The sequence below is a fragment of the Anopheles bellator genome, chromosome 2 (assembly GCF_943735745.2).
Source record: "Anopheles bellator chromosome 2, idAnoBellAS_SP24_06.2, whole genome shotgun sequence".
NCBI classification, from domain to species: Eukaryota; Metazoa; Arthropoda; class Insecta; order Diptera; family Culicidae; genus Anopheles; species Anopheles bellator.
Genome location: NC_071286.1, coordinates 36,493,441 through 36,518,168, shown reverse-complemented (window position 1 = coordinate 36,518,168; position 24,728 = coordinate 36,493,441). Strand labels below are relative to the sequence as shown.

The 24,728-nt window shown below is 51.2% G+C and overlaps 6 protein-coding genes across 6 annotated transcripts; 4 read left to right on the top strand and 2 right to left on the bottom strand.

Moving 5' to 3' along the window:
* Window positions 1–6,115: 6,115 nt before the first annotated feature.
* Window positions 6,116–7,418, bottom strand: LOC131207478 (uncharacterized). The gene is made up of 3 exons (XM_058200093.1): window positions 7,352–7,418; window positions 6,714–7,197; window positions 6,116–6,638 (listed from the first exon to the last, which is right to left on the bottom strand). Exons 1-3 carry the CDS (start codon window positions 7,416–7,418, stop codon window positions 6,116–6,118), a joined length of 1,074 nt encoding a protein of 357 aa, XP_058056076.1.
* Window positions 7,419–7,464: 46 nt separating this feature from the next.
* LOC131209952 (ADP-ribosylation factor-like protein 3) lies at window positions 7,465–8,743 on the top strand. The gene is made up of 3 exons (XM_058203127.1): window positions 7,465–7,569; window positions 8,050–8,547; window positions 8,621–8,743. Exons 1-3 carry the CDS (start codon window positions 7,567–7,569, stop codon window positions 8,657–8,659), a joined length of 540 nt encoding a protein of 179 aa, XP_058059110.1. The 5' UTR covers window positions 7,465–7,566; the 3' UTR covers window positions 8,660–8,743.
* Window positions 8,744–9,562: 819 nt separating this feature from the next.
* LOC131207477 (uncharacterized) lies at window positions 9,563–11,385 on the bottom strand. The gene is made up of 3 exons (XM_058200092.1): window positions 10,400–11,385; window positions 9,952–10,234; window positions 9,563–9,886 (listed from the first exon to the last, which is right to left on the bottom strand). The coding sequence occupies exons 1-3, from the start codon at window positions 11,383–11,385 to the stop codon at window positions 9,563–9,565; spliced, it is 1,593 nt and encodes a 530-aa protein (XP_058056075.1).
* Window positions 11,386–14,566: 3,181 nt separating this feature from the next.
* LOC131207476 (luciferin sulfotransferase) lies at window positions 14,567–15,635 on the top strand. Its single transcript, XM_058200091.1, has 2 exons — window positions 14,567–14,910; window positions 14,981–15,635. Exons 1-2 carry the CDS (start codon window positions 14,567–14,569, stop codon window positions 15,633–15,635), a joined length of 999 nt encoding a protein of 332 aa, XP_058056074.1.
* Window positions 15,636–17,255: 1,620 nt separating this feature from the next.
* LOC131209883 (protein fem-1 homolog C) lies at window positions 17,256–20,427 on the top strand. Its single transcript, XM_058203034.1, has 3 exons — window positions 17,256–17,763; window positions 17,850–19,129; window positions 19,194–20,427. Exons 1-3 carry the CDS (start codon window positions 17,256–17,258, stop codon window positions 19,416–19,418), a joined length of 2,013 nt encoding a protein of 670 aa, XP_058059017.1. The 3' UTR covers window positions 19,419–20,427.
* A 1,454-nt stretch (window positions 20,428–21,881) lies between these two features.
* LOC131207475 (protein Skeletor, isoforms B/C) lies at window positions 21,882–24,593 on the top strand. The gene is made up of 3 exons (XM_058200090.1): window positions 21,882–21,945; window positions 22,489–22,708; window positions 22,793–24,593. The coding sequence occupies exons 1-3, from the start codon at window positions 21,882–21,884 to the stop codon at window positions 24,591–24,593; spliced, it is 2,085 nt and encodes a 694-aa protein (XP_058056073.1).
* The last annotated feature ends 135 nt before the right edge of the window (window positions 24,594–24,728 follow it).

Here is a 24,728-nt window from a genome sequence, read left to right as displayed (position 1 = left end):
TCTCTCGACTACCAAAACAAAATAAAAACGATGGCCCACATTCGCGCCCGAAATTCGCCTGGCCCCATTAGCCGACCGCACACCCAGCGTGACCGTAACGATCAGTAACTGACCTAAATCAACGCGCGGCCACTCGCGGAACCGCGCCTCAGCAGCAGGCGCTTATCTCGCGGCCGGTCCCGCGCCATTCTGTTTCCGTTCTTCTTCTTGCCCTCTTACCCTCTTGGGCCGCGTTCCGTGGTGTGCCAAAATTTGTGCAACCGTCGCATACTTCTGACGCGGCTTCGACGGTCCAGCCGGTTGGCCAATATCTGTCATCGAGCGTCGGAGTCCAGTGTCAAGTGGTCAAGTGTTGCGCAAGCGGCCGGAGAGGGTTGCGTTAGGGGGGCCGAACCGAGAGTGAAAGCCGAATGAGGTCACAGACGGGTGCACTTCCTAAGCTGCGTGTGTTGAGCGTAAAAAAAATCGCCAACCCATGCCCGGAACGCGGATTGCCGTCGGATGGGCGGATGGCGGATGGCTGATGGGCTTTCTCCCCAAACCCTAACCTCATTTCGGCAGCAGCGGAGGACGCGCCGAACGCCGTCAGACGGAACGGAACGCACCAGACGGCAACACACACATGCACACGCTCACGGCGTCATGTAAACAATCTCGAACGATAATGATGCGGCGGCCCTCTGGATTCGGTGGTGGCCGGCCGTGGCCGCGGAGGGTGCAGACGTCTGATGGCCTTGAAATCGCACATCGGCTCCACATCGGAGACGTGACAAGCGGGTGTCGGGCGGGGGGCAGCACGGAGAGCAGACGGAGGCCAGGCGTCTGTCTGGAGCGTTTGGTGGTGGTGCAAAAGTGAGGCATGGCCATGGCGTCCGAATCGGTGTAATGGGCAACACCCGGAACCGACCAGGATTTTTTGCCGCACAGTGGGTGACAGCGTGGTGTCGATGGCTTTGTGGCGCCGTGGAGTCTCGGGCTTTCCCCAAAACAATTTATTTGATTATTTCATTTGATCAGTCGTCTACCAATCGAACGGATGTCGAAAGCTATGGACACTTGAAGCGACCCTAAAAGCAACAGAAACATATCCAATACTTGTGAAACATAGAAACATATCTTATGTACTACGCCATGAAGATTGGTTGACTATGGTATTTAGGGACTGGTTTATAGTGACTTTTTTATATTGGTTTTGGTAGCGCCAAACCTTTGCCTTTTTAACAATTGAGTGAAATGACAAATGAACGTAATTTATTTGAAATGTGGAATGTGCCATTTATTAACAATTCACCCAAAATACAATATCGATCAAATGACCGCCTCCATGAAACACCTAAAAGCTACTGTTTTTTCGGCATTTTTCATTGTATTTGATAACATTTCGGATAACAACAACGTAATAGCTGCAATTCGTCAATGGTCTTCGTTTGGCTGGCATAAACCTTACTCTTCGAATTGCCTCACAGAAAGAAGTCAGAAAAAAATCGGCATTAATAATCACAGTGTTCACAGTTTTCACCATTGAGCGGTTATGTTCAATGTAGAGAGCACTATAATTTTAGCCCGCTGTTTTACCATAAATTGATCCATGACTAAAACGGCATAGACTAAAATTTTAGAATCTGGTTAATTTGTTAAAATCAATTAACAAATAACGGAGTTATTCAACTTATGAATAGTTGGATTGTGATGGAACACTCTGTATAAAACTCATACGATTATCACGAATGTACAGCAAGCAACAATACAATATCAACAGATCAGAAAGTGTTATAAGTTTTGAAACATGAATTTCAAAGATTTTTAAGTCTTACCAATTGGCTCCATTTGATGTTCCTAGTTCGCATTTCGTACCATGACCGAATCGGGTCGATTCAGCTTTATAGAAGTTAACAAACGAAAGGATAACTCAAATAAAACAATAGGTACTGAGATAGAGGATCATATTTGATAACCTACATGTGTCACTGTGTCTGTAGATTTTACCAACAAAATGAAACAAATGCTAGACTGTGAAAACAATTGACCTGAATAGAGTAATATCACCTATATTTAGTCATTGACGTTAATAACAGTTAAGACACAGAAGGCAAGCAGTTATTGAAACGTCTTTGTATCTGTCACATTTGTCATTACTTTCGTCTAGTGGCATACTTCGATAATTGATAGCACCAACAATCTGGACTGGACTGTCCATCTTTGGCCAGCGTTTCGAAACGAAAGGCCAACAGAAACAGCAACGCAACGCACCACTCCACGCTAGCGTTCCTCTTCAAACGCCAACGAGGTTATGTTTATTGGCACCCCCCTTCCCGGACCCACCTCAGCGGACGCCCGGTGGGACACCGCAGCAGCCACTCTTCCGGCGAGTTCAACGATTCTAATTCGTTGAACCCAAAAGGCGGTTCGGGGCCGGCCGGGCGTCGCGCCGTCAACCGCACACTTCAAAACAGATTAGGCTAGGTCCGGGTTGCCGCCTGTTTGTGTGTGGGACTTTTAGCTGTTTGTTTTCTTCGTTTTTTTGTTTCGCTCACCCACCATTTGTTTGCCGTTTGTTGGCTCTCGCGCCTGCCTTCGCTATCTGCCGCACACTTTACAGCTTAGCAGCTTGGCCTTTTTTTGTCCATTTGTTGCATGTGCGATTGTGGAGAGTGTTTTCTAACGGGCGGCCCGAACGGATGCAGACTGGTGTCTGGCCGGAGATCCTCGGCGGTCAGCGGCGCGATCCAAGGACGTGCGCGTGAACCGTTCGCATGATAAGCTACCAACGCGATGACTGATGCCGCTGAAAGGCGGACGTTGTTCGTCATCAGACGTGTAGGAGAGTAACCCTACCGGGGGTTGCGATGGTTACAGCAACGTTCGTGGAACACTCGATAAACCGTTGAAGGCCAACGCCCTCAAGTGACAGTTTACTTACACCAAGAGCAACAGGCACGGGTTTGATCCTTTCGTGCCGTCATTTTGTACCACAATGACTTAATTCGTTATTAATTCGATTAAAAAATATGTTGTTATCGTAAGGATCAGTGTACAGCAAAGCCGCTCAAAATCTCAGTGAATATTACCCGGTTTGTAGACAACGACTCGAGGTTTTAACATTTACATTTTGGCAGATGCCGAAAGTCATGTAATGCGTCATGTTAGCGAATTCAACACCTCTTTCTATGTACGATTTTTCGTTCGTATCGACCTGAAAAGTGTTCCCCAAAATGGGAAACGTAACTAAGCGAATACAAAAAAATAACAACCGGAGGGGAGTGAACACGTTGGCCATTCGACATTTGTGGTTGAGGTTTTGGTCAACAAATCCATCAAAATGGCAGAGTTTTCGGGAACCCCTTCAAGGTTCAATCAAGTAAATAAATTAAAGAATTAGATGTCTCTCAATTTTCTACTCATTATTATTTGTTACACGGGTTGCCTTGCTGGTAACAAGAAAATTAACAATAATTAACAATAGAAAATATACGGGTAAAGGTAAAACAAACATTTACGAGCTTAGTCTGACTTTATTCATTTTCTTCGCGTGTGTTTTGTCGCAGCGCTCCTATTTTGTTATCGAAATGCCGAATATTCTGCGAACCTTTCCAATTATTGACTAGTAATGAAAATGGTCATTCTTGTGAATAGCGTAGTAATGCAGTTTACATTCACATCCACAGAGCCTAATTTACTTTATGCGTAGTAATTTTAATTGTGTTAGTTTTGTGGCAAGATCAAATTTCCATTGTCGCACCATGTCCGGTTTGTTCCCAATGAATTACACAAACAAATTGTAAATGTTTCAAAAATCAAACAAAACTTGAATACACAAAATATATGCAACAACCTGCACAGAGTGTCACAGGGAATGAGTTATCTTCGCAATTGCCATGCCGTTATGCCGATAATGGCCGTCCCATCGATAACAAAGAGCAGGCCCCCCACAGGTTTTATGTTCCAGTCGAGGTGGGTAGGATTTTTTGCCCTTGTCATTTTGGTTCACTTTTTGCGAAAATAATTGACCATAACGGTTTTTCGGGTTGGCTTTGTTTTGGGCTGTTTTGAGGACAGTGAGTAGGAAACCCCACCACAGCCCGGCCGGGGGCGCAAGGTGTTCTTCACGGCAGATGGAGCGAATGTGGTCACGCAATTGAAACCGAACCATCAACAACAACAAAAGGCGAAAGAACACAGTTTTTGGGGACCGCTTGCTTTTACCGGTGCACCGGTGGGTTTCCGGTTCCGTTTGCGCGAAGGGTGCGGTCGGATGAAAAGTATTCGCAATTTTATTTTTAATTTTCATGAAGAATATTTCAGGTGGTTCGGGTTTGTAGCAAACCTTAATAATAACATTTAACAACGCAGATGTTGGGCGCTAGAAATTTATCTTTTTTCCAGTAATTTTGAAAACCTTAATGCGGTTCTACCCCTTTTGATAATAACTTTAAACAAAAATGAAAGCGATTTTGTATGTTAGTACGATCAAAGCATTTGATTGTCGATGCACTCACGCGTGTCCTTCTGCCTTTCTTTGCGCATTCATATCGGTTTGAGGTTGGAATTAGCATAGCCGTTCGAAAGTGCATCAGTAAGTTCTCCATAGTCTGCCAAAGTGTGTTCAAGGCTGCTTGTCAAAGTGGCACATCTTCACGGGAACTTTTCTTTTCAACTATAAAGAAACGCCAGTACGAGCAAACCTCAAATAACCGTAACTTTTATGGCGCGCCTTTTTTTGCATAATCGTTTACATCCCATTGACCTGCTCACTCGCCCGGTAGGTTATCATTTTGAGATACCATTAAGATATGATAATGTAACCCCATTCCCTACGAACGCCGCAGAGAACCTTTCCAACGAGCTGCTGGGTGGCTTCCGACTTGAACACCGAAAAAGGGATGAACCAACGGAACAACGGTTCTTTTGGGCCCCGGGTCGAAACTGCTGCCAAAAAAGTCAGTCAATTCCTTCCATTTGTTCTGCACTAATTCGTTGCATCTGCGAGCACGGCCCGAAAATAAAGATCCGGATCCACGAGCACACGTGCAACATCAAACAGGGCAGCATAAAACAACGTTATCCCCAAAAAGGTACGGACGGCCACAGTGTCCTCGAGGGCCGAATGGGGTAACCGAAGTGAAACAAAAAAGTGAAACTGTTCACTGGCCGTAACAATTTAATGATCATATTTGGCCGCCGTCCCGCCCCGGCCGCCGGAACCGGTTCCAGTGCCAGCGGTCTTCCTGTCTGACCTCTCCGGACCCTGGGCAGCATACATAAAGTTGGTCTTCATAATTTTGCGCTTATTTTCGGACGGGCTATCCGAGGACGCTTCGCCGCGCCGCGCACCGCCTGTCAGCACCACCGCTCGGCTGCTCACACCGATGCAATTACCACATCTTCCGATGCACCGCAAACTGCATCGCCACACGCGGTTGCGCTTGCCCGACGAAACCGGCTGGCCTTGATCTTATTTTCACTCTCAATTTTTTCGGAGGGAAGGCGGCATTTCGAACCTCCTCCTGGCCGGTAGTTCGGGGAGAAGCGCGCGCATTGCATTTTGCGTCCGCTTTGGTGCGGTTCGTACGCGACGCTCCTCGGTTTTGGGCAGTTCTCTTCTTTGTACGCTGGCCCCAGAGACAGGGTCTGCCGTTACACGGTGCATATTTCGGGCAAAGAAGAACAACGAAAAACGGACACGGGGTGCATGCGAAACAAGGGACCTCCGAAGTGCAACGTAAGCGAAATCCACTTCGAGTACCGGCGTCTGCCGATCGGCCGCGAACGGATGCTGCGTTGCAGCGGCGCAGGATGCGTGACCTCATTTCTGTTCCCATTTTTTGGCCAGCCGAAACCTTGAAACCTCCCGCGTCTTCGAACGTCTCAAGTGGCGCGCCGGATCGTCTCAATGCCGGAACGATTATGTGCGCACGGCGGGCTGCTGGCGTTCCTTCGCGAGTTTTCGGTGGACGAGGAAGAAATGTTAAGCCAACCATGAAACCGTGGCGAATTACTGCTGCATGGGAGCTGAGTGCCCATTTGCCGACTCGAATTCGCTTCATTTGTTCCATTCTCGGTGTTCGGCTGCCTGTTGGTATAATGGGGTCAAGGATTGGGTAACGTTTTGCTTCCTTTATTCCACTGCGCAGCCCTTTCCGGACGCCAGAAAGTAACACTGATTCGGTCCAACGCCAAGCTCGAATGGCCCATGGCCCACACCGATGACGGCTGGTGGTGCTAGCTTCCGGAAACCTTCGAACACGGGTGGCAGCGTTGCACGATCGTATTGGAAGCGCCTCTGCAAATCCCATCCGGCGATCAGGATGCGCCGGGAATTGTCATTACCCGCCACCGTCACTTCCGCTACCGTGTGGCCAATGCCGCAGTGCGCTTGCGTCACCGTTACATTCTCGTCGCCGTCAGAGAACGGCACGAGCTGTGGTTGCGAAACGACGCGATCGTGATACCGGGAATCGGTCAGCCCCAGCTGGCCCTGGTTGTTCCAGCCCCACGTGTAGAGGTCGCCGAACGAAGAGACGGCCGCCGAGTGCCATCCGCCCGCTGCGATATCCACCATCTTGACCCCAGCCAGAGCTTCGACGAGCTTCGGAGCAACCTCCGACGGTGCAATCTCACCGTTCCCGAGCTGACCACGTCTACAAAAAGGCCGAAAAGAGCAATGGACACATCAAACACAGGGATCAGCCCACAGTGAGCAAGAGTATTCGTACAATCCACCGCCCCAGCTATAAACGTCTCCGTTCGAGGTAAGCAGCAGGGTGTGCTCGAATCCGGCCACTATCTTCCTGACGCGCTCGTGCTTCGGCAGAGTGGCGGTTCGATTGGGGATGTTGTAGATGGCATTCGTCGACGTCACCGCCACACTACCGCATTCCCCGCAGGCCACGTGAGTGATCCGTTCGCCGCGCGAATTTTCATGTTGCCCTTCGCACCCGAGAAAATCGAGTGGAATCGTACGATCTTCAGCGGGATCGTACTTCAGGAGTTGGCCAGTATCCAGTAGCACCAAGCAATATCTACTGTTGGCTGCCAGCGAGCTGATGAGGGACGGAAACTCGATCTTCCGTTGTTGTTCCGTTATTGCGCAGGTTGTAGTGAGAGTGTTACCGTTGGCTACGTACGCCGACGTTGGACCGAACTGTATAATCGGTGACGAAGTTTCGTCCAATTTCAGCACCTTGCAAAGGTCGATTTCTAAAAAGGGATATTTGAAAAGTTGATTAATTGTAAACCAATCTGGTTCAATATCTAACACCTGTCACAATAATTTGTATATTGTTGTAAAAACAATTTTCTTCAAACGATTTGTGTAAAATACAGTTGTACCTTAAAAAATAAATTTAAATACCTTTCAGCAACGAAGTGGACTCTAAATCGAATGGATTCAACCCTGTTATCCAAAGTTGACAGCCCATCGTTGGTACGCAGTACGCAGCCAGCTGTCACTCGGCTCAAAGCAGTGCTGTGCGTGTTGTTGTTGTCTTCGCTCTGCGCTTTTCTGGTCTGGTTCCTGCGGAGTGCGATTTCTTTTCGCCTCTAATTTCACTCACTCTCGCTTCCGCAATGGTAAGGACTTCGATGCAAGTGGATGTGGCGCGCCAAAATAGGTGTGGTTGAAATTCTGCAGCAACTCGTTTAGCAGCAAAGCAAAGAAAACGTAGAAATTGTTTGGAAATCGTAACCAACAGCAACAAGCAACCGGCCCAAACCAAAACTGCGGCTGGCTGCGTACTTCCGTCGAGTTCGAAAGGTTTTCGCGGTCACGGATGGCCGTCATAAATTGGATTCAAAGTTTGAAGTTTTCAGTTACGTTAAACCCGAATCCATTCAAAATTTTTAGTCTTTTGTGTTGCGTAAAGTCCTAGAGATGATCTGTCAAAGTCGACAGAGTAATAATCATTGCTCTTTTAAAAAACCGCCTGGTCTCAAATTAGTTACAAATGGTCATACAAAACATGTTGACTTTTTGCACATGGCTATCCATTACAAACCTGTTACTATGATTTTCCCTCGAGATAAAATTTTGAATTCCTTTTTGACTTTTAGGGGTTACTGTCGCTTTTAAGGAAGCTACGATCGGCACCGGAGAAAGAACTGCGGATTCTGCTGCTTGGACTGGATAATGCCGGCAAAACGACACTACTGAAGCAGCTGGCTTCGGAGGAGGTGACACAGGTGACACCCACAGCCGGGTTCAACATAAAATCCGTCGCCTCCGATGGCTTCAAGCTGAACGTGTGGGACATTGGCGGACAGAGTAAAATTCGGCCGTACTGGAAGAACTACTTCGAAAACACGGACGTGCTGATTTACGTGATAGATTCGAGCGACCGGAAACGACTGGAGGAAACCGGCGATGAGCTGACCGAGTTGCTGCTGGATGACAAACTGAAAGCCGTACCGTTGCTAGTGTTTGCTAACAAGCAAGACATTGTGGGCGCTCTGAAGGCTTCCGAAATTGCGGAATGCTTGAAACTGGTCCAACTGGCGGACCGTACCTGGCAGATACAGGGCTGCAGTGCCATTGCAGGAACCGGCATTAAGGTAATCAAGCTAAACCGTGCCCGTCGCAGGAACCGTTCGAATAACCAATGGTTCCTCTTCCGTTCCGTTTCAGGAGGGAATGGACTGGGTTTGCAAGAGCATCAAAAAGTGAGTGGCAAGTGTCTAGAGCCCACCGACAACCTTCCTGCGCATCCATAACGTTTTCCGTCCCACTGATCTCGCCTAGCCTTAGCACCGGGGCGTAACATGTCCGAAAGTACATACGCAATAAATTAAGCACACAGTTGGCCGCCAACGGCAAACGGTTACCTACTAAGCACCACACTCTAACCGCAAACAGGAACTTCCGCCTTTGTTTGGGATTTTTCATAGAGTTGATTTATTTTTTGTGACTTTATTTTTGGTAGTGACCTCGTCGAAGGTACGACCGTTCCGGCGCTCCGTAGGCGGATTGTTTGAAAATTTACATCCGATTCGGGCGAGGATTCAGAACCACCCTTCCGTTCCACCGGGCCAAGGGTGGAATCGCGTGATTGTAAGCACCGAAAAGATTCAGCGAGTGGCCCGCCATTGCGTTACACGTAAAATCTAACCTATAACCTAAGCTTACTAAGTACCCTTTAATCGAAAGGAAGGAGCGGCCACCGAATCCTTCGGTCGTCAGATGATCCTACCTCTAAAAGCAGTTCCTTTCATTGGATTAGCTCCACCGGGAAAAAAGGGACGAAAGAACAGATCTGAACCACTTACGCTAATGCTGGCCGCTAGTGCAGCACTACCTTCACCCAAGTGTTCCCCCCACATTATTTGCCTCTGCGAATGTAAATTCCCAAACTCGCCTCGGGGCGACGACACTCGCCCTCAACTAGGATCACTCGAGGGTTTTCTACGCTTTTTGTGTCAACAATCACGCTCGGAGTCGCAGGTTTTTCTTGTGATTTTCTTGCTTTTCGATTCTCCTTCGCCGCCGCACTCCGAGACGGAAACTAACAAATCGGAACGTGGTACCGTGAGCGCGGCCGGGGTGCCAGGACCGTGTTTTAAAGCGGCACGTTCACAGCTCACTGTGCGGATACTCGGTGGTGACGCGGTTCTCGCTCTCGTGGTACTCCTCGCAGTCGACCGGATGCTTGACGTCGCAGTGGTGCGGATCGTTGATGTTGGCGAACAGCGTCCAGAACGGGGTGCGCGTTTCCTGCGCGATGAACCAGGCGGCCGCCATGCTGCCGAAGCGCGTGACCCCGTGCTTGAAGCCGCCAAGACCGAGCTGCTCGTTCGGATCGTGCGAGTTCACTTCGCACAGGATGTACTTATCGCAGTGTGGCGCTGCGATCGCCTGTCGGTACGCCCGGTGCACCTTCAGGACGGGCTCGATGACCTGGGGGGAAGCTCGGTGAAAGTGATGGCTGCCAGCGGAAGTAAGGGATGCTTCGTACGACTTACCTCCAGGTTCAGCGTATCGGTCAGCTTGTCCGTCATCTCGGTCACATTGTACTGCTGCAGGAACTGCTTCGCTTTGCCCAGTTGCAGCAGATCTCGGACGTAACTGACCGCCGGTTTCACGTACTGAACGGAGGAGATCTTTACCGCCAGGTGGCGCTTGGCAACGTGATCGATCAGGTTCGAGATCGTTTCGCTCGGTCGCTTCATGTCCAGCAGCGTTTGCTTCGGGTAGCCCTGCGCCTGCAGGAACCCGTTGGCCACTATCTCGCCCGTGGCGACGTATCTGAAGGGATCAGACATGGGGAATTCGTTACTCCGCGAGCGAGCACGGCGAGCTGACCTACTTTCGGGCGGCCGCGTTACTCAAGTCCACGGAACACCACGTCACATCGCGCACCGCGTGTAACGGTAAACTGAGCGTGCGTCATCCGCGTGCCGAGTCACTTACCTGAGGTACACCTCCGGGTTGGCGATATACGTGGCCCACTCGGCCAGGTAGAGCGTGGCCGCCTTGATCCAGCGCCGCCGGAACGATTGATTCTGCAGCGACTCGAACAACTTATCGTAATCGAGCCGTCCGTCGCGGCCAACGAATCCCTTGAACACCGCGTTCAGTCCCAGCTTCGCCCACAGCGCCTCGGCCAGCTCGGATTGCGTGAATTGGTCCCACATAACGTGCACCTTCTCCAGGAATGGAGGCAAAACCCAGGAGTGCTCCTTGTGTCGCTCCTGCGTGCGCTCCATCTCTGGCCCACTGAACGACTGGAACGCCTGGACCGCCAGCGGCAACAGGTTGACCAGAGCATCCGCTCCAGCACCACCCGGCGCACTACCATCGTGATCGACACTGTTGTAGTTGGCCAGCCAACCCGAAGCCATCGTTAGCACGGTGTCCACGAGCGGGTTCTGCTGGTCGCCCACCGGCGCCTTCCGTTTCTGACGCCGACCACTTCCGGCTGCTTGCTGCTGCTTCCGGCCCGCCACAGGTTCGTCGGCTTCCGCCATCCCACCGGCAGCCCCAGCAAACATCTGGATCACATTTCCGATCAGAGCCGGATCGAAGCCTCCTCCGCCACCACCACCGCCGTTGGCTCCGGCGGCCAACATACTCCCAAGTCCGGACAGGATCGCTCCCATACCGTCATTGTTCGCCTTACCACCACCAGCGCCAGTGCCACCGTTCGCATTCGCCATCAGTGGCAACAGCATGGACGCAATGCCGGACAGGCCGGCCGCTGCACCTCCACCTCCGCCACCACCCCCTCCTCCGGCCTGTTGGCTGCCGAGCGTGGACAGAAACTCGGTCGCCATATCCAGGAAGGGACTACCCTCGTCACCGGCATCCGGTGATCCGTTGGGTCGCTGCGAACTACACGCCCGGCCACTGATCGACAAGATCACCAACGGAACCAGCCACAGGCACGTTGCCTTCATCTTCATTGCTCGATCCAGAGATCTTGCCCTCGTGCAGTCCACTCCAAAACACTCCGAGCAGCGCTTCACTCTCTGAACACGATCGCGACGCGGCACCACTTTCAGCGCATTCTCTTCGACCCCGAACAGCGCAAGTCCGCTTTCTTCTCCGACCTTTGCCTCTGTATGTGTGCGACTGTCTTTGTTTTCACCTTCAGTCCACCCTGGCCACTGGCGCACCTCGCTGGTCACGGGACTGGGACAAGCGTACGGCTCGAGATCCGGAACACAACTGATCAGGAGGATCACGTTCTTCAGTCAAGACACACACCGAGAGTGATGGTGAATGAACTGGAGGATAAGATGGGAAGCAAACCGGCGGATAGGAACCGGTGTGCGAGCGAGAGAGAGAGAAGGCGTTGAGTTCTTTGGTGGAGATGAAGCAAATGGCTTAGGAAAACGACGGAAGACGGCACAGAACAGGTACACAGCGAGCGTGCAAGATGCGGGAAGATCCAGGCCAGCCAGCCAGCCAGGCTTTTGGTAACAGTAATTCTTGTGCTCGCGCACCCAACTCCCAGTGAGCGCGACGGGCCGTGTCGGGCGTCTCGGGCCGAAAGCACACACAACAATCAGTTCCAGCCGGTGGCGCTGATTTTCTGGCTGGTTCCGGCCGCGCGACTTGCGAATCGTCAGACCAGACGATTATGGTGCACCAAGCACCAATGCCCTTCTACGAGCCCTTATCACGCACCTCTCAGACGTTCCGAAACGCTGCACGCGCCACTTCTTCCGGGAGTGACTTCAACGCGCGGTTAGACGACGAGCGCAGGAACAATACGGCGAACCGATACGAAGCCAAACAACCGCTTCCTAACACGCCGCTCACCGTGGACAAAAAATCATGCCAAACTTTCTCTCGCTCCAAAAAAAAATAAGGGTCGATAATCAGGCGATCGTCGTGTGGTGTTGTGTCATTCGGTTGTTGGTCCCCGGTCGGGGGGTGTCAGAATGCGCAAATGGGTCACAGAGCGCCCAGTCCCGTTGCTCTAAACCGGTCCCTCCGGCGAGTTGCGGTTAGAAGTGGGTTCCATCAAGAGGTGCGAATTGAACGAAGAATTGAATCGGTAACCGGCCGCCACGTGGAGTGTGATTCAATCGACGGATGCATACACGAGAGAGAGAGAGCGAAGGAGACGAAGAATGTGAGAAGGAGAGCGGACGATACGTGGTAAGGTATGTCGAGTCATTAACCTCAAAGATGCGCGCGGCTCACAGGAGAATGTTCTTCCGAGGAGGACTCTCTCGATCGACGGTCAATCCGGCCCTCTGGAGCTCGGTGCGCAACCGAACCGGAACGCGGCCGCGGGAGGCACAAAATAGGTCACCGGCAGGGGCGGATGGAGGCCACCGCGAAATCGTTTTGGGGCCCACGCCGGTACGCGGTGCAGAATCGTGAGCCTTTCCGTGACCTCGGCCCTCGGCGAGTGGTGAATGTTCGGGTGGTCGGGAAGGCCGTTTTGTTTGGCCGTTGCCCGATGGCGCATCGTCTTTGGAAACGCGAAGAAAACACGATCCCAAGCGGAAAGAGTGAATCGAGATCGAGATGTGATCGAGAGGGAACAAAGTCGCGGAGGCTAAGGGTGACAGCTCAGCCGGCGAGGAATGGTGTCAACGAATAGTTTCCATTTCGAAGGCGGTGAGTTTTGGGGAAAGGAACTTGAAAAAGAGGCTTTATGGCCAGGTAAACCGCCTTGGGTTCGAGCTCTCGCCTGCGGCAGATGAGCTTAAGATTGCAGTCAGATACGGAGGTGCCACCGGATGTCGGCGCTGGGAAGGCAGGAACCTTTAAACCTTCGGTGCGGTTCGTACCGTTCGTCAGTTTGTCCACGGAACGGGAATTACTATTTTATTGCCTTTCCATTCTTGGGCACCGGTTCCTTTCTTTTTCAGGCCCGAGCAACACTTCCAGGTACGTTCGAACCTTAGAGGTCTCGTTTTGAGGATGGCAAGTGTTTTGTCAACCGTAGGCCAGAATCCCCCTTGAATGATCTTTGGGCGAACAAGTGTAGTGCGTAAATGAACAAAAAAACGTCAGGCTGAAGCTGGTCTAACTAGAAATATAGTTTCTTGACACATAAATTTGCGTGGGTCTGGCGAGGCTCTTCTCCTACTTTCCGATGGAGAGTGAACTCTCTGTCGATACCCGTTTCGAAATACTCAATCATTGCTGGTTTAGCATCATGATCGGTTGTGATCACTACTTTCTTGCTAAACGTTATAGTGCCTATAGAATTTTCGCAAAAAGTTACAAGTTACACCTCCCTCAAAGTCCCCATTAAATACCATCATCTAACCATCATCATTTCATTTGATTTACAGTCTCATAAGGATCATCAAACGAAGACAGTTTCATGTTGAGAAAGACCTTACCATAGCGTAAGGATAGCTGATTCTGCATATGTACCCATTCTATTTGTTATCGTCGCGTTATCTACTTATTGATTCGTTTATTTCATTGTATATTCAAATACAAACCGTAGGATTTGATGCTAATCAGTTTGTAGAAGGGTTTCTAGTACTTTATATACAAATTATTCTAAAAAGCGCAGTTTTCCATGCTGCTCTGCCCAACAGAGCACAATAGTAAATACAGGAAATAAAAGCTACGACCTGACAAGTCACATGTTGTGATATGCCTCAATTCGTAATCCACATTAGATAACTGTGCTCGAACATTCCCGAGCCTTTTGCGAGCGCATAAACAGCGACTCGCTCGTATCCACCGACAATAGTTGCAATTGATCTGCATCCACTTAATCTCCTGATCAGTAGTTGGTCGCTTGAACCACTTCGTGGGGGTCTTCGCGGCGGGCTCTCGTAATCCTTCTAAGTGCGCAGTGAGCACCAGCACCTCGGGGCGAGTGCTTTCACCTAGCGTAACGGAACACGGAAATGCACCGAGCGACACAAGGCGGCACAAGCCCAACGACCACTACTCCTGCCGTAATCCTGCCACTAGCCAGCCCGTAAGGTAGGGGAACGACGGCGTGCTTTGGGGTGTACTTTATAAATGGCACCATGTGGCGGGTTTCCGGCCACAGTAACCCCGCGTGGATGGTCAGTGAAAGGCGGCGGCTTGCCCACGGTGTACTGTAGAGTGTCGTAGAATCTGTCCGGATCCGCGGAGCCAAGGCGAGCTATGGAACTCGAGTACCGATCGCTGCAGGGCGATGTGTGCGATCAGCTGGAGCGGTTCTTTGGCCGCCGCGATCACTTCATCGAGGTGAACCCGGGCCGCGTGGTGATGCCCCGCCGGTTCGCCGAACTCGGTGATTCCATACACACGCTACCGATCCGATCGGACGACGTGTGGCTGATGTCGTTCCCGCGCGCCGGCTCAACCTGGGCGCAGGAGATGGTTTGGCTGCTGGGCAACAACCTCGACTACCAGGCGGCCCGCAACCAGCTGCAGCAAGTGCGCACACCCCTCCTGGAGCTATCGGCCATATTCTCCGATGATCGTAGCGTTGAGGATACTGTCACGTAAGTTGAGTGCGCCGATGACGGGCGGTGTAAAATGGTGCGTGTAACCGGTGCTCCTTGATCACTGCAGCCGACACGAGCAGATCGACTCGGTTCAGTGTGTCCGCAGGATGACCGGAAGGCGCTTCATCAAGTCTCACCTGCCCTGGCAGTTCCATCCGCGCGAGCTGGACACCGTGCGGCCGAAGATCATCTACGTCGTGCGCAACCCGAAGGATCTGTGCGTGTCCTACTACTACTACTGCCAGCTGATCCACCGCACCGAGGGCAGTTTCGAGGAGCTGTGCGACATATTCCTCAACGATCACGCCCCCATCGGGCCGATGTGGGCCCATGCGCTGGCCTTCTGGAAGCGGCGCTCGCAGGACAACATCCTTTTCCTGCGCTACGAGGACATGAAGCGCAACCTGCCGCGAGTGGTGCGCGAGTGCGCTCAGTTTCTCGACTTTGGCCGCGAGCTGACGGAGGCCGAGGTGCAGCGTTTGTGCGATCACCTGCAGTTCGACCGGATGCAGCGCAACCCGGCCGTCAACATGGAGCCCATGATGAAGGACTCCACTATCATACAGGAAGGCGCCAGTGCCACCGGTGGCGGCGTAAAGTTCATCCGGAAGGGCGAGATCGGAGATTGGAAGAATCACATGGACGCGAACCTGTCCGCCCGGTTCGATCGATGGATTGAGCAGCACTTCGGTGGCACCGGGCTGGACTTTGAGTACGAATAATGATGGCGGTCGGTTCGGACGAGTTGCATCAATAAACGAGTGAACCGTATCTAACGGGATGCGTCCCTGTTGTCCCCTGTGATCCCTCGTCCCTGTTGAACGACGGAAACCCGTTTCAGGTGAGTAAAGCAGCAAAAGGGTCCCTGGAAAAGCGTACTAGCCGACCGCTTACCAATTGCGGACATCGGTGGCCTGACTTTATCTTTACCTTTTTTGCAACCGGTGCCTTACGCAATAATCAATGCGTGTAAAGTCTTCCTGTTGCGCACCGGCGCGACGGGAACAATCCTCGCTCGTTGGCCCTTTTCTGCACGTACGTCGGTGCAGGCAAGGAAAGGAAGAAATAAGGAAACGAGACGGTGGTACGATGATTAGATCGGCCAGCGAACCAGCAACAAAACCACTGGCGTAACATCCGAACACGGCCAGCGGTGGCCAGGTAACCGGTTCCATGGCGTTGCGTTCATGCGCGGACAAGTCTCTCGTAAACACCGTTAAATCCCCCACATTAGGTACCAGTGCCGACCGAGGCTACCACCACCGCTGCTGCTCGGCCACTCGGCCCAGTTATTCCTGCCCATCGATTGCCGTGTGTGTACACTACTAATAAGTGTAACGGTAATGGTTCATCCCCGACGGTGTAATTGCATGATCTCGATTCCGCACGTCCGATTCGACCGAGAACGCCGGATGCGTCCACAAGACAGCGTCCTAACAAGCGCGTCACGCGTTAGCGTTCTCCAGGAAACAGTGGCTCGGTTCGATCGATGATCGGCCGGAGAAAGAACACAGAGTTATTCCGGACCTTGGCAGCTGGGTCAACAGGAAACATGGACGCGTAGACTTCCACTACCATCCGAGAGTACCAGGAATCAGGAGTACACAGGAAGGGATTCGCTTTTTATTAGGGCTGCCAAGGATTTGGCAAGAAACTTATTCGTTCAATCGAATCACAATGTTTCTAGAACAAGTTTTCCTAGCGACATTGAAGATGCTGTCAATTGCTCGTAAAACGTATTATATTTTTACGAACCAGAATTGTATCGAAATTTATCAAAAATTTTCTAATGTGGTTCAAAGCTCCGTTTCTTTCGCCACTCGTTTAATGTTTTACAAAATACCAAAACAACGGCCCACCACGGATCGTTTGAAAACGAACGGACTCGCTTGAATATACACGCTATGCAATGAACTTTCTTGCGGATGACGCTCTCTGCCCGCGATCTCGAGTAAACATTTCGAAGCCCACAGCATTTTCGAAGCCACAGCATTTCTGACAGCCCACAACACACCACGAAAACATTTCTGCAGTGAACATAACCAGCAACCGTGACCGCGAGCGAAATTAAACAAGTTAAGGCAAAACGGCACTTGTTTGCCTAACCACAGCCTAACACAGCAAGAGCAAAGTATTGAGACAAGCCATTCGATGTGCTGATTGATTGTGGTGTGCCCTTTTGGATTGTTGTTGTTATTATCATTTGTGAAATCGTGAGCTCGGAACATCTCTCATCTCTAACTGCCTTAGCAGTGAAGGTGTCACAATAAATTGTGCGACGCACGAGAGGCAACCGGGAGTTATTGATACCGGGTCAGATTACCTGCAGCTGGCACATTTCGATGGGTAAATACTCTGCAAATGCGGGCCCATCGGCTTCGTCGTCGTCGTCGTCGTCCTCATCTTCGTCGCAGCAGGGCAACCAACACCGAACGCTGGAGCAGATTTTCAAGGACCTGCTGCAGGAATGTAAGACCTGTGACGAGCACGTGCGCCTTTCGAAGGGTCTCCGTGACCGTCTCGAGCGGCTACCGCGCAAGATGCGCAAGGAAGTAGTCAAGCGGACGAACGAGGACTGCTCGCCGCTCTTCATCGCTTGTCGCCGTGGTAACGTAGAGATTACCGAGTATCTCATCACGGTGTGTGATGCGAACAGCGAACAGAAGGGCATGTACGAGGTGCCCGAGGACCGTTCGGTGCACTACGTCACTCCGCTGTGGTGTGCGTGCGTTTCCGGTAAGCTGCCGGTAGTGAAATGTCTAGTTCGCCTAGGTTCCAACATCAATGCGCTCTCTGATACGGGCTCGACACCGCTCCGCAGTGCCTGCTTTATGACTCACATCGACATTGGTAAGCCCGGCCTTGTAGCAGCATCGCAGCACAAGTACGCACTGTTTTCTTGACCTTCCGAACCGTTCCTTTCGCTTTGCTTTCAGTTCAATTTCTGGTTGAAAACGGGGCAGACATCCGGAAGCCGAACTACAACGGTGGCACGTGCTTGATCAACTCTGTTCAATCGGTCAGCCTATGCACCTATCTGATTGGCAAGGGAGCCGATGTGAATGCTCGCGACATCCAGGACAAAACGGCGTTGCATTACGCAATTCAGGAGCATCGTCTCGAAACGGCCCAGCTGTTGCTGGAACATGGGGCTGACCCGTTCGCCAAGTCACGCTATGGAGACGATGCCCTGCAGACGGCTTGCCTCAAGGGAGCGCATCACATCTTCGATTATCTCAAGAGCCGCATCAACTATTCCTCTGAAAGGTTGGCCGATGCGCACGAGTTGATCGGTTCGACCTTCATCGACGATCTGAACGAAACACGCGTTGCAATGTTGCACTGGCGGATGGCGCACCATATCCGCTTGCGTGAGGCGAACTACATCCTCAAGCGACCAACGGTGAAGCCAAGAGCCGCCTACGGGAATGCCGTCGAGTTCGCCAGTATCGCCGAGCTGGACAATGTTGCAGCGGATGTTGACGCGATGCGCGTGCAAAGTTTGCTCATTTACGAGCGCATCCTCGGCATCGAACACAAGGACACGCTCTTTCGCCTAATGTATCGCGGTGCATCGTATGCGGATGCGCACCGGTTCCAGCGGTGCATCGATTTGTGGCTGCTGGCATTACAAGTGCGTGTCCAAAAGTACTCGATCCTCTACTCGGACACGTGTCTGACCGCACAAGCCATCGTTAGATTGATGTTGGATCTGCTGGAAAAGTACAACGAGGTTTTAGGGAACGAGTTCGTGGAGCTGCGGCCCCGCTTCGAGGATGTGTATGCCGTGTTCAGCATTCTCACGGGCAGCATCAATGAGGCGCGAAGGCTAATAAGCATTCGTCCGGTACACCGGAAGCAGCAGGAGAACTTCGATCGCATAATGAAGTGTCTCACACACCTCATGCATCTTATGCTGGCGACGGCTAAAACAAGCGAAGACCGTGCTGCAATTTACCGTTCCGTGCACGCTCTTGTGCGGAACAACATCCGCAGTGCCATCACCAGCGATACGCTCCTACATCTGTCCGTGTCCCGGCTGAACGTGATCAAAAGTGGGTACTTTAACGACGACACCAACACACTGCGCATCGTTTTTCCGAACCTTGGCGTGGCGAAATTGCTGCTAGACTGTGGCGCCGATGTGAACGCCAAAAACGAATCCAAATCGACACCCCTGCTTATCGCGGCCATACCGTACAACTACGAACGTGAAGTTAGTATGCACTGCGCACGGAGCGTGGAGTAGATATTTTCATTGTTTTCTTCATCCCTGACAGCTGGTCTACACTCTACTCGAGCATGGCGCGCACCTGGACGAACCAAACTGCAACGACGAACGACCACTCTACCAGATAGCGATCAATCCGATCAACGATATTCCGCTGGTACACTATCTATCGCTCAAGTGTCTCTGCTCGACCATCATAGCGCGCTTCGGAATACCGTACCGCAACCAAATCCCGCGCACCCTCGAAGAGTTTGTCAAACGTCATGAACCTTAAAACCGAGGACGATGAAACTCAGAAACACGGGTTTAGAGGGGACAGAGTGGTAGAGCACACGAATATCACACTCGGTCCCATTCATAGTTCAATTGTAAGTTCTTCAATTATTTTGCAAATCTGTGATTTTTTATAACCGCCAACACCCCCTAGGACAGGATCCCTGAAGAAACTAAGTGGCCAGCACGTTGCTATTAGATGGTCAGAAGAGGGAACCTACTTTAATTAGAGCATCCGTCTGTCAATTCACGTAGAACCGTAGAACTAAAGCCAACACCAGCAGTTAGTACCCAGTTGTGTTGTGGTTCAGAAGTTTTGAAAATGGTTCCATGATGGACCTAAGGATGAAATAGGTGGTGAAATCAACGCCATGAACGAGCAAAAAAACGAGCAGGAAATTTATAAGGTTTTTAGACTCTCTAAGATTGAAATTTTTGTTGGAATAGTGTTGCAGGCACCACGTAAGCAAATAAAGTACAGAGAATATTATGCTTGAACGTAGCAATTAATCACCAATAGACTGGCTATTTAACAATCTAAAGTAAAGCGTAGTGCATCCAGTCGCGCTGGCACAGGGCCGCAGACAAATAGAAACTAAAACTAAGCAAACAGCAAACATTCCCCGAATAGTAACATTAACAACACGCCGATAGCTGTCGGGCAACCGTCCCATGCTGAAACCAAACACACGCACGCGGGTTCAAGAGCACCGCCCAGCGCTGACATGAAAAGCACCGAAAGAGGCTAATAATCTTCCGAGATGCGACATCTTTCGTACCGCACTTGCCTGAATGGAAAAAGACAAATATGTACAATAACGGCTGCGGAAAGTACCGCATTGCCCGAACAGCAGGGAGGCGGATGCAAAGGAAATATTATAAACACATAGTTGTGATCGTAGACCGCAAAGAATATATAGCAAAACCAATGTGCAATGTTATAGTCGCACGGATTTGCAAAACCTTAGCCACCGCTACCTAACTGTACTCGTTCCATACCGTAGTAAAGGACACCCAGAAAACGAAACAATAAACAAAGGAAAGCCCTATTGATGTAAGTTATATACACTACATAACTGCCAATCTTGTATCGCTTGTTTTAATTTATTTATTTGCAGGACCCCGTTGGAATGGCACGAAACGTAATTTAGCCTTTTTCGGTTCAGTTTCGAACAAAAAAGAATGTGCCTTGTCAGCCACCGTTCGGATTTCCGTTATGTGATACTTAAACAGCAGTACACAAATTGGTATTTGAATCATTGTAATGCTGCTCCTAGCATTAAGTTTATTTGTAACATCAAAAGCAAAACGCATAGAAGGGCTACTTAAAAGGCACGCCGATCTACGGTAGTGAAACTCCTTTTACGATCACCATGGTCCATCAGGCCATGGTGATCTACGACCTTGAGACCTTGAGAGTGCGTTTCTCAATTATCAGCGGATATCAATTCCGGAACAAAATTTACATTCGCTTCGGAAAGTAACCCTCACCATGTTTTCCTTTTCCTGTAAACGAATAAGATTTCTCAGAGGAAAGAATCAAATTCGGAAGAATTTTTCAGGGGCCATGCGTAGACAGAGATATGACAGACGCAAAACCAGTCGGCAAATTCGAGCAACTGTATGCGTGTGCAGCTTGCCCGGTACGCATCGTGGTATGAGTTGCGTCCTGTCGATCGAAGAAACCATCAGAAACAGTTTACAGCAGAGCCGGGGGCGGTCCCCGGAAAGGCGGAGAGGTGAATTTCTCTGCGTCACCTGCGTTTGTTGCATTCACGGCACCGTAATTGTTGTCCCGCGAACACACCAGTCTTTGACTGCGTATCATACCGTCCAAACAACGCGCTCGGTAGTCGTGTTAGTAAGTGTCGGTCGATCAGCCGTGGTAGGTGCGATTTCGCTGCTGGTCAAGTGGCGAAGTCAAACAGAAAAAAACAGCACCGACAAGAAGTTCCAAGGAAAAGCACTAAAAGAGACGGGCTGCTACGTGTACTGGTGCGATTTCCTACTAGTTACGCGGCATACTTCGATCTTGTACGTGGGCCGCGGTCATTCGTGTGGAACCGGAAGTTGTTGCGTTCTTTTCGCCATTCGTCCAACCAAATCGAAAACGGATGCCCTCCGCTTCTGCTACGCGCTCTAGGTGCTTGCAGTGAAAGGCAGCCGCTCATCGAGTGAGATGCAAAGCCGAGAGGCCTGTGTCTTGTGTGTGGTACGACACTTTATCTAAGGCACACTGACAGTGGCCCACTGGCACATACCACATTCGCCAACACGAATCGCTCGAACGGTTGTTGCGAGAGAAAGTGCGGACAAACCGGGGTGCTTTACATAGCAACGCATCAAAGCTGGCTGCGTGGCTACCAACCGTGCGCTGCTGAATGTTGCGATGAGGTCGACGAAGCGAGTGTCCTTTTTCTGCTCAGGTACATCGGACCCTGTCCGGTGGCATCTATCCAGTGCAATGATCAGCACTACTACGGTGTTACTACAGCTGATGCTATTCGCAACGATCATAGCTACCATCGGTGAGTATTACTAACAAAAGACTTCAACGCTCCGCAAAATTGATAAGCGACGAAATCCGCACTCAGCGGAGGCAAACGGACAGTGGCTTTGCGTGCGGAAGTGCGGTCACGGATGGCACGTACCCTCGAGTTAACGCCCGGTTTCGTTGTGCTTGAAATGTGCACCGACAGGATTTAGAATGGCCTTCCTTGAACCATTCGGTTCTGGTATGATGCGAAGAGTGTTTTTGTGGTAAGAAAACTCGCTCAACCACAAACGGACATCGTGAATGAATTATGCGTCAAGCAACCGAATGGTTGTCACATTTTGTCGACAGGTGCATGAGTTGATTCGCAAATTTGATTAATCCTTTGTCTTCGTAAACAGTTGATAAAAGGTTCGCCTATGGTTTAGTACTACTTTAGTTCACATATTAATCAAAATAGTTCTTTAAAATTGTATTTCGTTCAAAATGGATAGCTTAAACGATCGCGAGACGTTTTGTCAAAATCGTCACTAATCATAGAATAACTAATTTGAGCTTACTTTCTCATCCTTGGCAGCCAGCCAAAAGCCGGACGATGGACCGTATCGGGGGAAATATATTGGGAAGTTCAATTCCTACCACCATCAGGCGTCGGGAGACGTTTACGCGGTCGATGAGTTTACCTTCCTGCTGACCGGCTTCAATTACGACGGCAATGGCGTCGACACGTTCTTCTGGTCCGGTGCTAGCAACCGGCCTGGGCCGCAGGGATTCATCGTTCCGGATGAGTACGGCAAGTAAGTGTGGCGCCTCGGTCGCTTCTTGTATCCTGCAGAGGTAATAACCTCCCGTATCCGGTTCCCTCCCTCTCCACCACGCAGGACCAACATCCTGGAGCGATACTTCAACAAAGACTTTACGATCCGGTTGCCGGACAATAAGAAAATCACCGAGGTCAAGTGGCTAGCCGTGTACGATCTCAACTCGCAAAACAACTTTGCCGACGTGTACATTCCGGAAGACTTTGAGCCACCGGTCCCGCAGAAGGCCGGTAGTCTATCGGCGGTTGCCGGTGGTCCGGCCGTTTCGAGCGACACCATCGACATACTCGACTCGAAAACATTCCGCATCAACGAGTTCAGCTACGATGGTAAAGGATCGGAGGTGCACTTCTGGGTCGGTGTTGGTGCCTCGCCCTCGTCCAAGGGCAGCAAAGTGCCGGACGAGATGGGCTACCTGGATCCGATCCGGGCGTACGATCGGGAAACAATCACGATCGAGCTGCCCGGTGACATGACGATCTTCGATATCGATTGGTTCAGCGTGTACGACGTGGAAGCGCGCCGAGACTACGGTTCCATCCTCATCTCGGACGATCTCAATGTTCCACCGTCGTTGGTGCGCATTACCCCTCACGCCGAATCGCTGCCGAACTGCCGTCAGCTACACAAAGACTACCGCGTATCGTGGGAGGTGTTTGGACCGCAGATCACTTTCCAGTTGGCTGGCAATGTGCGACCTGACGAGTACATGTCCTTTGGTCTGAGCGGGTCCGAACAGCGCAGCCAGATGTTGGGTGCTGATGTGGCGGTCGCCTTCATTGACGGACACCGTGGGTACTCCGTGGACTATAACGTGACATCGTTGGCTCCGTGTGTGCAGGTTCTCGGTCAGAACAAGGGTGTCTGTCGGGACGATGTGGTCGGCGGGCTGGACAGCTACCAGCTGCACACCTTCGCGCGCGAGAACGACATCAACACGATCACTTTCCGCCGCCTGCTGATTTCGTCGGATCCGGGAGACAAGGAGTTCCTACTCGATCGCCCGATGTACGTCGTGTGGGCGATGGGCCGACTGGATTCAAACAACGAGCCAACCTACCACGACGTGTACCCAAAGCGGAACGTTCTGATGCACTTCAACACTAGCGAACCGGTGAACGACTGTTTCAGTTTCACAAGCCGCGAAACGAACCTGAAGGACGTTTGGGAGCGGCAGCAGATCTTCGACCGCTCGATACGCTCCTTCACGGCCACACTCGGACCGGCCGGTGGAAAGCGGGGCTACCAAGGCATCACCGGTCACGTTTCGAACGGGCTCGCCTGGTACATCAACGGGTTCCTGGTGCCGGAGCTGTGGCTGAGGCGGGGTCTGACATACTCGTTTGCCGTACGCGGTGGCAACAATCCTCATTCGCCCGAGTTTTACCACCCGCTCGTGATAACCGACGAACCGCACGGTGGATTCGACCGGTTGTCCGACGCAAAGCAGAGCGAGATCCGTGTGCTGGCAGGTGTCGAGTTCACGCGCCGTGGACGTCCGAAGCCGACAGCCGCAGGCCCCCTGTGCTTGGCGCGTCATCCCGACGGGCAGGACCGGCGGCTGGACGATAATTTCGCCACGTTCAAAAAGTTCAACCGCACGCTCAAGTGGAGCTGCGATTCGGGCGATCCGGCGCAACTGCAAATCACACCCAACACCAGCTGGCCCGATGTGGTGTACTACAACAGCTTCACGCACGCCAACATGGGCTGGAAGATTCACATTGTCGACAGCTACACGCAGTCGGCGCGCAACTCGGGCGATTACAGTAGAGTTACGGTGGACGTGTTCCGAATAACGGCGTTGGCGATCGCAGTTTGCAGTCGGATGGGTGCTACGTGGCCGTGGGCACTAGCATGAATAAACGAACGTTGCTGGTTGGCTAGCTAAAATTTGAATATTTATTTACAAAAAAAGAAACTCGATCATCTTTTCTACCCCACCATCATCTTCGAGAACTTCGACACGATTTTGTTTTGCAGCCTTTATTCAAAT

What these genes read in the sequence shown, in the direction of transcription:
- LOC131209952 (XM_058203127.1), top strand. An exon ending in TTGCAGGAACCGGCATTAAG is followed by an intron (nt 8,548 to 8,620) that starts GTAATCAAGCTA and finishes GTTCCGTTTCAG; the next exon opens with GAGGGAATGGACTGGGTTTG.
- LOC131209883 (XM_058203034.1), top strand. Translation starts at nt 17,256, where the DNA reads ATGGGTAAATACTCTGCAAATGCGGGCCCATCGGCTTCGTCGTCGTCG. An exon ending in TATGACTCACATCGACATTG is followed by an intron (nt 17,764 to 17,849) that starts GTAAGCCCGGCC and finishes CTTTGCTTTCAG; the next exon opens with TTCAATTTCTGGTTGAAAAC. An exon ending in CGTACAACTACGAACGTGAA is followed by an intron (nt 19,130 to 19,193) that starts GTTAGTATGCAC and finishes CATCCCTGACAG; the next exon opens with CTGGTCTACACTCTACTCGA.
- LOC131207476 (XM_058200091.1), top strand. Translation starts at nt 14,567, where the DNA reads ATGGAACTCGAGTACCGATCGCTGCAGGGCGATGTGTGCGATCAGCTG. An exon ending in AGCGTTGAGGATACTGTCAC is followed by an intron (nt 14,911 to 14,980) that starts GTAAGTTGAGTG and finishes TGATCACTGCAG; the next exon opens with CCGACACGAGCAGATCGACT.
- LOC131207478 (XM_058200093.1), bottom strand. Translation starts at nt 7,418, where the DNA reads ATGGGCTGTCAACTTTGGATAACAGGGTTGAATCCATTCGATTTAGAG. An exon ending in GTCCACTTCGTTGCTGAAAG is followed by an intron (nt 7,198 to 7,351) that starts GTATTTAAATTT and finishes ATCCCTTTTTAG; the next exon opens with AAATCGACCTTTGCAAGGTG. An exon ending in TATAGCTGGGGCGGTGGATT is followed by an intron (nt 6,639 to 6,713) that starts GTACGAATACTC and finishes GCCTTTTTGTAG; the next exon opens with ACGTGGTCAGCTCGGGAACG.
- LOC131207477 (XM_058200092.1), bottom strand. Translation starts at nt 11,385, where the DNA reads ATGAAGGCAACGTGCCTGTGGCTGGTTCCGTTGGTGATCTTGTCGATC. An exon ending in AACCCGGAGGTGTACCTCAG is followed by an intron (nt 10,235 to 10,399) that starts GTAAGTGACTCG and finishes TGATCCCTTCAG; the next exon opens with ATACGTCGCCACGGGCGAGA. An exon ending in CCGATACGCTGAACCTGGAG is followed by an intron (nt 9,887 to 9,951) that starts GTAAGTCGTACG and finishes GCTTCCCCCCAG; the next exon opens with GTCATCGAGCCCGTCCTGAA.
- LOC131207475 (XM_058200090.1), top strand. Translation starts at nt 21,882, where the DNA reads ATGATCAGCACTACTACGGTGTTACTACAGCTGATGCTATTCGCAACG. An exon ending in AACGATCATAGCTACCATCG is followed by an intron (nt 21,946 to 22,488) that starts GTGAGTATTACT and finishes CATCCTTGGCAG; the next exon opens with CCAGCCAAAAGCCGGACGAT. An exon ending in GTTCCGGATGAGTACGGCAA is followed by an intron (nt 22,709 to 22,792) that starts GTAAGTGTGGCG and finishes TCCACCACGCAG; the next exon opens with GACCAACATCCTGGAGCGAT.